Source organism: Haematobia irritans, chromosome 3 (assembly GCF_050003625.1).
Source record: "Haematobia irritans isolate KBUSLIRL chromosome 3, ASM5000362v1, whole genome shotgun sequence".
Lineage (NCBI taxonomy): Eukaryota > Metazoa > Arthropoda > Insecta > Diptera > Muscidae > Haematobia > Haematobia irritans.
Window position 1 is genome coordinate 28,411,714 of NC_134399.1, and position 12,357 is coordinate 28,424,070.

The following is a 12,357-nucleotide window of genomic DNA, read 5'->3' on the forward strand; positions in this document are numbered from 1 at the left end:
TGAAAAAATGTTTGAAACCGTGTTGAATACAAGCACTTCTCTAATTGCTGTGCTCATTGGATACTTACATAGAATGAATGTTTGTGTAGAAATGACACTACCTGTGTTTAATGGATACACCCCGATGTCGATGACGAACATTTTAACTACGATGTTTTGCTGTCATTTTATTTTCATTTTATATCATTTCTAACAGCGCCGCGAGAGATCGAAGTTGGAACAGCGAGTGTTAAATTGCTTTTACTTTCTTCGGAATTTCGAAAATATGAAAATATAAATATAAAATAATTTACGAAATATTATGGACATTTAAAAAGGTGTAACAATATTCAAGCTTAGAACACTCAATTCATCAACTAGCTGCAATTGTGAAAGAGCTTCTTGTAACCTTTTATGACATTGAACGACGGCAGAGACACACAACACCCATCAAAAATCATACACAGTGCCACCATTGACTAAAAATAATTAATGGAAACAAATTGACGTGATGGATGTATATGTCCATGCAAAAAGTGAAAATATAATTTAGCGGTTTTAGAATCTCTAGAATGTTTGAGTACCAAAACATTAGTAAAAGAAAATTCATCGTAAAGATATGATAAAAAAGAGATAGTGAAAAGTTGAAAAGTGCATAAAATAATTAAAGAGAATGCAAAGATTCTGTTGTGTAATCAGGAAAAAAATTAAACTTAAATTCTATCTATCCCCATGATTTTTATGGCGTATTTCTAAAGTCACAGCAGGCATCGCAGTCGTAATTGAAAAGGACATATCAACCATAAACAAAAGGTGTGCGTGCAAATTCAAACATAGCCACAATCACTCATCGATGTTTTAAAGAAAATAAAGACGTGGGCCTGGTCACAAACACATATATACACACCCCAAATCGACAAAACTATTCAATATTAAACAAGCTAGCTGCTACTGGGAATTTTCCATAGTCAACTCCTTCCACTGAATATTTCGGAAGTTAGAGACAACAACAATAAATTTGTTGACCTTCGTAGCGGTTAATTGACATACAGTATTGGTGTGCGTGTGTGTGTCCCGTAATTCCATCTGCAGCATATCAGTGTTATACGACAGTTTACTGCGTGGGCGTATCAATAGAATACTACATATTGTTTGTTAATAAGTAACAATCAAAATACCACCAGTTCCAATGGCTAAGGACGAAGAAGATGATTTGTTGCCTGACAAGGATGCCGCTAAAGGTTTCTATGCAAAATACGAACCCAAAGAGATATTGGGCAGGTAAGTTTAAGAACAAAAAACCCTAACCATGTTTATGTATATGAAATAATTTGAAACCAGTTTACCAGTTATATTACATAGGTTACTAAATACGTTGTAGGAGAATGGTATTTTCATTAACCTGAATCGATATAAGGTCAGGGGAAAGAACTTTGATCCATGTGTAAATGAGCCTATCAAAAATATTGATTTCTTATGTCATATTATATGTAGGGTCGACCCAGATTTTCATTTTTGGGTGAACTACCAATGGCTGCTGGTCCTACCATTTGTTTGTTCTTAGAGACTATTGGAGTTTTTGCAAAAAAAACTTGAAATCAGCTTCTTCTAATCTTGAAAATCGAATAATCCACTTTTGAATTTTTAGGAAAAAAAAAATCGACTAAAAGACTTTTGATGTAGGTAAAATCCGACTAATCGACTTTCAGTAAGCGAACTTTAAAGCAAAAGTCGAATTTTCATTGAAAGGGAAAATCTATTTAGCCAAATTTGGAAACAGTTGGCGGTGTTGCCAGTATTGGGGATATTTTTTCGTGAATGGAGACGAAAATTTTGAGTCGGAGACTTGGAGATTTGGTGGGAAATATCCATACATTTGGAGTTTTTCTCGACATTCATTCAGTATAATAAATCAGGTTGCAATAATGACTTTAAAATACTTCGTTTTTTTTTTACATATTAAGTTAGTGGTGTTCCACAGGTGTCTGTGCTTGGGCCGATGGGAATTGCATATACCCTTTGTGATTAGGAAGAGTGTAGCTTATGCCTTGTTGATGCCTGTCATTTTGTATTGTTTAGAGATGTTTTCTGGGACGTTAGAAAGTTTCTTCAAGAGTATTCAGAATTCTTATTATAATAGAATTATTAGATTTGTTTATGCTCTCAATGTTCGTGAGCATGTGACACCATGTGTCATTGACTTTTTGGGGTGTGAATTTCGCAAATTTGTGGATATACTTGTTTTGTTGCATTTGCCTAAATACGTTGTGGAATTGTTCACCTTCTGCAGGTCAGCTCGGAACCCGTAAATATTTATACCTAGTTTAACGATTTCATTAGAAAATTCATATTTTGTCCGAGTTGCTCGCATTTTCAATGCTTTGCCTATTGCTCTCAAGATATTTAATTGTTCCACAACTACATTTCGTAAAAGACTATACGTTAATTTTTCTAATTCATGAGTCAAATGTGTGATAAGTATTAAGTCATATATAATTTATGTCAAATATTAATTTACATATTATTTTTTTTTTTTTTTTTTTTATTTTAAATGTTAATTTCATTTTTATGCTGCATGAATTGTCTCATCCCTAACGTTGTGTTAGCAGACTAGTTACTATGAGTATTTTTAAATTCCTTAATTCATTTGTTTAATTTTTATTTATTTATATGTTTTTATTTAGTTATGTATTAAGGTGAGTACAATGTTCGCGGTTTTCACCAAAACACTAAATTAAAACTACAAATATATTTATGAAGACGATTATATTTTGATCGAGTCTTGCCAAATAACGGATGGAAAAGACCCAAGTAATTGATTGCAAATAATTTTATATTTCTAAATTAATTAATTAAAAAAGTAACCGTGAAAACAAGCTAGTTTTCAGCTTGAAAACTGAACATAGTACTCAGCTTTATGTTATATCAATTATTTTTTATTTATTTATTGAGTCTCATTACTAGCTTTTTATGTTAGTAATTCTGTCTTACTCACGGATTAGTTTTATATTCATGTTTTATTTTTATTTTTTTATTGTTTCTTATTTTTAGTTTTTTAAATTAATAATTAATTAAATTTATATTTTTTACATATTTTTTCTCGTAATTTTAATAATTTTTTCGTACTTTTTATAATATTTTTGTTAATTGTTTTAATTATTGTGTATCTGTTTGTTTTAAATTCAGTTAGTAAGTTATTAATACTATTTATTTTACTTTTTTATAGTTTTTAAGCACATAATTTTTATAATTTATAATTGTTGCTGTGTTTTTGTAGATTTGGAATCCGTATATGGCCTTGCGGCTTGGATTCGTTAAGAGAATAAATAAATAAAAATACAAAACGGTGCAAATGAAGCATTTGAATTTTTGTCCATAAATACATGGTGACCGAACGCCCCTTTTAATTTTTCGAATATATGGACACATGCTCTGGAACCATTCCTTCCAGGATATATGAATTATGAATTTAGTATCACCCTTAAGGTTGCCTAATTCTAATGTAAGAATACAATACGAAAAATGTGTTCTTCATTTCGAGGTATTTTCCCGATTTAATATTTTTTTATCAATTGTATGCCGCTAAAGTATTTTTATTAATATATAATGGATGAAATGGAAAACGCAGATAAATTGATGAGTTCATCGAATAAAAAAAAGAAAATTTTTTCAATTAAAATCTTAATTGAGTTTTAAAAAATATTCAATTAAAAATTTAATTGATTCAACAAATTTTTTAATTGAAATAAAAATCAAGCACAAAAATTAATAACGTCAATTAATTGTGGATCAATTACATTTTTAATTGATTTTCAATTAATTTTTTAATTGATAATATCATTTCTGTGATTAAAGACATTTCAATTAACAAAATAATTGGATCAATTAATTTCGTGATTGAAAAAAAAAATGTTTTATGACTTGCAGCTTTAGAATTCAATAGTTATAACATCAATGCAGAATTTTTCTTTAAAAAATAGGAAATTTTCGGTATGAGACCCCGATTTTCAATATAAAATAAGGATCCGCCGTGGTGCAATGGTTAGCATGCCCGCCTTGCATACACAAGGTCGTGGGTTCGATTCCTGCTTCGACCGAACACCAAAAAGTTTTTCAGCGGTGGATTATCCCACCTCAGTAATGCTGATGACATTTCTGAGGGTTTCAAAGCTTCTCTAAGTGGTTTCACCGCAATGTGGAACGCCGTTCGGACTCGGCTATAAAATGGAGGTCCCTTGTCATTGAGCTTTACATGGAATCGGGCAGCATCAGTGATAAGAGAGAAGTTCACCAATGTGGTATCACAATGGACTGAATAGTCTAAGTGAGCCTGATACATCGGGCTGCCACCTAACCTAACTTAATATAACCTAACTTAATATAAAAGCTTTATATTGCTTTAAATTTCTACCACATGGGAAAATACCTACTTATACTTTTTGTCTATTATCATACAAATTTTTGGGATAATTCTATATTAAAAAAAATTAATTTATTTATAAAACTAAAACTAAATATTTTTAAAATAAAATTATTTCACAACTAACAATAATCGTTAGGGTACTACCCTATTGAAACGCTATTGAACTGGAAATATATCAGAACCAGTTTAAATATTGCTCCTATACACAATTTTCTATCAAAATCTTCTAGTTGAATACATGTATCAACATAATCAATACTTATTAAGCGAACTCTTTAAATGTGGCGGAAGGTAATCCTCTGTATAAATGCTAAAGTTGCCAAAAACCATCCCAGTATGTTTGGATATAGATCATACGTGGTTTCACCCGATTTGTACAGAAGCGGTCCTATTGAGCAATTAATATCTTTTAAATCTGAATAATGTCATACATCATCCTTTTTAACAATTTCCCTATTATTGCAATTTTTATCCGCTCTTCTTCAAGTTAGACATAATATTCTTAAATATAAATAATCGCCTATACGGCACAAAGTCTTATTTTATAAAATGCCTCTCAAATGTGCCCATTACTATCCAAATTGACAAAGATAGGCATTTTCTTAGAATTTGTCAATATTACCAAACCATTTTTTCTTAAACGTTTTCCTTCAGATTCGACCTGATTCAGTCTGATTCTCTTTACTGGAGCTGGGTGCATATTTATAGTTTTATGATCAATTTATTAATTGATTTTTGTTGTTGTTTGTAGTTATAATATTCCTTTACAGTTCTCTTGCCATTTAATTGAATGATTTCGTAAGTTGTCATACAACTTTACGTGCCAAAACCCGCGCAAATCATTTATAAATAAAACACAGACAACCATAAAGCAAGACCAACCCATTGCTGTACTACGACGAGCCCACAATATAATGAAAAGAAGACAGGCCCCTCTAATTTAAAAATCTTGAACACAAGAAACGAAAACGCTAAAAACCACATGCATACATACATGCATATCTTCTAGCACTAAAACATTCAAACATCGAAAATTTAGAGTCAAGTTGTACAAACCCACAAACACCGACATTTTACAAACCGACGACATTGCCAAGTGTTTTATAAATATGGCAATACTACTATGTCAATGAATTTTTATTGTTTACATCAGACGCGCAGTAGTCCTATACCATAGAAAACACTCTTATACCGGCAATGGTTTGGCATAGACAATTATTTGATGAAATCAATGGAATTTTACCCCAGAATCCAGTTGCTGTTAACAGTTGCTGAGAGAAGCACGTGTACACGTGTCTTCTCAGTGACCGAATAATACAAATCTGCTTATTACAAAAATTGGAAATATAGGCGCTTATCCCATTTCATAGATGACCATAGATGACATTCGCAACATTTTGACATTTGAATATGACCATATTTGAGTAAGTGAGATGTCACATATATGGTGCAGCTAATGAAGAAGTTAACCTTATGCCAACGTTTTTCCGAACGCACTTCTAAAAAATTGGCATACATTTATATTAACTTTGTTTCCATTCCGTTTGTAACACATCGAAATTTTGCTCTAAGACCCTATAAAGTATATACTGAGTCGTGGTCAAATTCTGAGTCGATCTAGCCACGTCCGTCCGTTTGTCGGAATCACGCTAACTATCGAACGAAATAAGCTATCGACTTGAAACAAGTAGTTGTTAATGATGTAGGTCGGATGGTATTGCAATGGGCCATATCGGATCACTTTTACGTATAGCCCTCATATAAACCGATTCCCAGATTTGGCTTGGGGAGCCTCTTAGAGAAACAAGTTTCGTCCGATCTGGTTGAAATTTGGTACTTGGTGTTAGTATATGGTCTCTAACAACCATGCAAAAATTGGTCCATATTGGTCTATAATTATATAGTATAGCCCCCATATAAACCGATCCTCAGATTTAACATCCGGAGCTTCTTGGAGGAGCAAATTTCATCCGATTCGGTTTAAATTTGGTACGTGGTGTTAGTATGTGGTCTCTAACAACCATGCAAAAATCGGTCCATATCGGTCTATAATAGTATACAGGCCCGATATAAACCGATCCCCAGATTTGATCTCCGGAGCCTCTTGGAGGAGCAAACTTCATCCGATCCGGTTGAAATTTGGTACGTGGTGTTAGTATGTGGTCTCTAACAACCATGCAAAAATTGGCCCATATTGGTCCAAAATCATATATAGCCCCCATATAAATCGATCCCCAGATTTGGTTTTGGAGTTACTTGAAGGAGCAAATTTCATCTGATTCAGTTGAAATTTTGTAACAACCATGCAAAAATTAGTCCATATCGGTCCATAATTATATATAGACCCCATAAAAACCGACCTCCGGAGCCTCTTGAAAGAGCCAATTTCATCCGATTCGGTTGAAATTTTGTACATTGTGCTAGTATTTGGCCGCTAACATCCATGCCAAACTTGTCCATATCGATCTATAGTTATATATAGTCCCAGATAAACCGATCCACAATCACACAAAAATTGGTCCATACGGGTTCATTTGTAATTTATAATGTGTTGCCGTAAGAGCGCTGACATACTGGCGTACATACTGCTGAAAATACCATTCAAATCTTTTCCGGTTTCGAAAGAAGTTTTTATTTATCATAAAGAGATTTTCAGAGAGTTGCCAATTTTTATATGGCCCTCAAAACAAAAAAAAATCTGAGATAACAATTTACAACTGAGAACAATAACCTCAATGGTCGATGTCTTTATGACCTGGTTGCTTAACGTCAGTCGGACAATGTTTTGGGATGACTGTGTTTTTCTTCACTAATACTATGTTTGGTTTATACTCCGAAAAGTAGCTTATTTTATTTTCACGCTTTTATTTTTTTCTATTCAATTTAATTTTTTTAATCAAACGACAAAATCTTACACTCAAAAAAAGTTTACGTGGATCCAAAGATTTTGAACTATCCTTAAGGATTTTGGTATCAATTCCGAATCAAAGATGTGGCTTCTTTAAAACAAAGAAATTTTCAATTATCAATTAAATCAAAAATTAGGATACAAAACCACGGTTACCGCAGTTGGTAGGATTCTACCAAAAATGGTAATTTTTTACTGTTTGGTAAATTGGTAGAATTTTTGATGTTTTGGTAGATTTAGCAAAATATTCCTCCACAACTAAATATTCCTCTACTATTTTCTTTAGGAATAACATATTGACAAAATTTTCTATAGAAATAAAAGTTTGACAAAATTTTCTATAGAAATAAAATTTTTACAAAAATATTCCATAGAAATAAAATTTTGACAAAATTTTCTATAGAAATAAAATTTTGACAAAATTTTCTATAGAAATAAAATTTTGACAAAATTTTCTATAGAAATAAAATTTTGACAAAATTTTCTATAGAAATAAAATTTTGACAAAATTTTCTATAGAAATAAAATTTTGACAAAATTTTCTATAGAAATAAAAGTTTTGAAAAATTTTCTATAGAAATAAAATTTAGACAAAATTTTCTATAGAAATACAATTTTGACAAAAAAATCTATAGAAATAAAATTTTGGCAAAATTTTCTATAGAAATAAAATTTTGACAAAATTTTCTATAGAAATAAAATTTTGACAAAATTTTCCATAGAAATAAAATTTTTACAAAAATATTCTATAGAAATAAAATTTTGACAAAATTTTCTATAGAAATAAAATTTTGACAAAATTTTCTATAGGAATAAACTTTTGACAAAATTTTCTATAGAAATAAAATTTTCTATAGAAAACATTTTCTATAGAAATAAAATTTTCTATAGAAATTAAATTTTGACAAAATTTTCTTTAGAAATTAAATTTTGGCAGTTTTTTTTATTTTTTTTAAGAAATAAGATTTAAAATTATTTAAGAAATAAAATTTTGACAAAATTTTCTATAGAAATAAAGTTTTGACAATATTTTCTATAGAAAAAAAATGTTGACAAAATTTTCTATAGAAATAAAAATTTGAAAATGTTTTCTATTGAAATACAATTTTGACAAATTTTCTATAGAAATAAAATTTTGACAAAATTTTCTATAGAAATAAAATTTTGACAAAATTTTCTATAGAAATAAAATTTTGACAAAATTTTCTATAGAAATAAAATTTAGACAACATTTTCCATAGAAATACAATTTTGACAAAAAAATCTATAGAAATAAAATTTTGACAAAATTTTGTATAGAAATAACATTTTTACAATATTTTCTATAGAAATAAAATTTTGACAAAATTTTCTATAGAAATACAACTTTGACAAAATTTTCTATAGAAATACAATTTTGACAAAATTTTCTATAGAAATAAAATTTTGACAAAATTTTCTATAGAAATAAAATTTTGACAAAATTTTCTATAGAAATAAAATTTTGACAAAATTTTCTATAGAAATAAAATTTTGACAAAATTTTCTATAGAAATAAACTTTTGACAAAATTTTCTATAGAAATAAAATTTTGACAAAATTTTCTATAGAAATAAAATTTTGACAAAATTTTCTATAGAAATAAAATTTTGACAAAATTTTCTATAGAAATAACATTTTAACAAAATTTTCTACAGAAATATAATTTTGACAAAATTTTGGATAGAAATAAAGTTTTCTATAGAAATACAATTTTCTATAGAAATAGAATTTTGACAACATTTTCTATAGCAATAAAATGTTGACAAAATTTTCTATAAGGATTTATATTAATGATTTGTGTTATTTATATGTGCTTCAAAGACAATGGACACTAACCCCACAGAAATATATTTCATTGACCCTGTCGAAAAATATGCGTCACATAAAAAAACAAATAAATAATTTACGGTTAATGGTCAAATTTCGGTATGCATTATACAATAATAATTTTTGGACATTAATATAACTTCTGGATAAAGCCAAGAGGTCTTGGACTTTTGTAGGGAGAACAATAAAAATATGCGTGTGTATAACATTCCATAATCAGTCAATGGAAACGTTATCGTTCTCCCATCATCCCATGTATATAAATATGTTTATATAATTCGTTCGCCATATAGCAGTGATTCCCTACAGGTGGGTGGAAAACAATGCACTATGCCCAAGTGCTAATGTTTAATAAAGCATTGAACAATTACACACACATTGTATCTAATTCTACTCTAAGCATTTTGGATCGAGGAGGAGCCGCAAATGGATTGGGAAACACTGAACTATGGCACAGGAGAATTCAGTATACAGATTTTACATTGACCCATCCTAACAAGTAACAGTATTTGTTCGAATTGAAATGAATAATAAAATTAAAAATACAAAAGAAAAACTGAAAGGAAATGGGGTTATTTGTGGTATAAAATCATTTGTTTATATATATTATCTACAGAAAGACAGCCTGGAGGGAGAATTGATTATATTATACAAAAACAAGTAACAAATCTTTCTTGATTTTTTTTACCACATGGTATAGAGAAAATTTTATTGTTCATTAAATAATTTATAATTAATTAAAAGTCTTAAAATCTCTGGTCAACCGATATCTGAAAGTGGAAATTATTCATTCATTAATCGCCAGTAAGCAGTAAAAATATCCATACACCGATATATGTTCATTTTGCTCATTCGTTTTGAACTATTGATGGTGTTTTACTAATATCTGCTCTAGGAAAACAAAATGCAAACATTTTACATGGATGAAAAAGACTGTTTTTCATATGTTTGGCTATAAACATTATATGTTTGGAACACAAATTTTTAAACACAATATTTTTTTGTGTGCAAGCATATAATGTTCATAAACTAGCATAACATGTTTGGGACATATATGTTAATATGTTAGAACATATTATGTTTGGGACATAAAATGTTTGTAAATATAATATGCTTGGATGCAAACATATATTAATTTAGAAATAGCCTATAAACATATATGTGTTTAGTAGCTTGGAGCACTATTTAAAAGGGAGCGATATTGAATTAAGTTGGTGGTTGTTGCTTGTTATTACAAAATTAACATTTTATTTTTCCTTGGGCAATTGATCAGCTACTTCTTGATTCTTACAAACTGTGTGGTCCGCTGTTCGAATCCCCGTCCGGCAAAAGGTAAAATTAAAATAAAAAAAATTGAATAATTTCTTCTACAATGTTTGTATTACAGAAAAAGGTGCTAAGAACTAAAAAATCTCGTGGAAGTGAGAAAGATGTGGGGGAATATACAATTAGGCAGAAACAAAATTTTGAGCATTCAGGTCGAAAACCTATGTTGTTAGCACCTATATTACCTGTTTATTTTCATAATACATTATGATTGTAAATATATAAAAAAATAAATAAAATTTTGAGCACAATATTGTCTGGGAGAATTTTTTTAAGCATATAATATTTTTGGGTGCAAAATGCTTCCAAACATATTATATGTTCACAAAATAACATATTGTTTTTTGGAAGACAACATTATTGAATTTGGATGCAAAAATACAAAATGTTTGGAACTTAGACTAACCAAACATATATTGTGTAGACCAATATGGTTTCAAACATATTATATATTCGAAGAGATCAAACATATAAATGTTTGGGCAATACCCAAAAATTTATATGCTTGAAGCAAAATATGTTTGGGAGTATATGTTACAGAAGCGATTTTTTATGAGGGTGTAGGATTGTCTATTTTTTAGATAACTCCAATGTCCTTTGAAACCAAACTTATGTATAATTGCCAGCAATCACTGAAGGAAAACGGATTTAGATCCGCATTTTCCTACCATAAATATTGGTCCTACACTAAAAAAAAGTTGTATCCAAAGATTTGGCTTTCCCTAATTTTAAATATATAGAGCCTAGATTTAAAGCTAGATAGATCCCTCAAAATGTATTTATATTAAAGAAACAGCATCTTTGGCTCGGAATCAATACCAAAATCCTTAAAAATCTTTGGACTTTTTTTGTGTGTACGTCCAGATGTACATCTAGCTCCTATTATGAACATTTAGTTTTAGGTTAGGTGGCAGCCTGATGTATCAGGCTCACTTAGACTATTCAGTCCATTGTGATACCACATTGGTGAACTTCTCTCTTATCACTGAGTGCTGCCCGATTCTCCTTTTTTATAGCTGAGTCCGAACAGCGTTCCACACTGCAGTGAAACCACTCATAGAAGCTTTGGGTTAACTTTAACTGAAAATTTTTTAGCCATTTGGAATATATAGGCAAGATAACAGATATGTCCATAGTACACTGTAAAAAATATTTACGTGATATTAAAGATTTCGCAACCTAAATTTTAGAATGCAAAATGTACAAAATATTAAGGACAAATTTCTTTAAAATAAAATATCTTTAAAATAATAAAATATTAATTAAAATAAAGCTTATAATCTTTGCTTTAAAATTTTTTTAAATTAAATTTAGGACACAAATTTTGTAAATTTGCGTCCCTCCCTTAAAGTCGCATGCCTTTGAACTAAGGCTAATTTTCCTTAAAGTAAAAACACACATTTTTGATTTAAAGAAATTGTCCTTAAATTAACTGCAATATTGAAACTTTAGATTTAAGATAAAAACGCTTCAAATATAGGCTAAGACTTATTTCGAGGATTTAGCGTCTTTGGTTTAAAGTTTTTTTGGAATTAAGAAAAAGTTTTTTTTAATTTGAAGTATCCATTATAGTTTAGATTTTTAAACTGACATTTGTTTCTATGTGAGTACCTTTATTAATAAACCGCGAAAAGAGAATTTGATAAATGAGATCTGTATCCTAATTTCAATTTTATTGGTCCTAGATTTAAAGCCAGATAGGTCGCTAAAAAATGTCTTCATTTTAAAGAAAAATCTTTGGATCCAAGGAAACTTTTTTTTGAGTGTATGGTTTAAAATGTCGTTAGCTAACGTAGCAATAACTGAGCTTCATGAAAATGGGGGTTAATAAATGTTCAATCATTGGCTTAATGTTTATATCTTGATTAAAATG

The 12,357-nt window shown here is 29.5% G+C and overlaps 1 protein-coding gene across 3 annotated transcripts in view; it reads left to right on the top strand.

The window, feature by feature from the left end:
* The first annotated feature begins 182 nt into the window (after window positions 1-182).
* The window catches only part of PhKgamma (phosphorylase kinase gamma), a 58,603-nt gene continuing 46,428 nt past the window's right edge, over window positions 183-12,357 (top strand). For 2 of the 3 annotated variants that reach the window (XM_075298757.1, XM_075298758.1), the window contains exon 1: window positions 184-1,260. In XM_075298757.1, the coding sequence (XP_075154872.1) occupies window positions 1,169-1,260 (92 nt within the window). In that variant the 5' untranslated portion in view covers window positions 184-1,168. Of the gene's footprint in view, window positions 1,261-12,357 lie in introns of all 3 variants that reach the window. The other variant, XM_075298756.1, reaches the window with a different exon arrangement.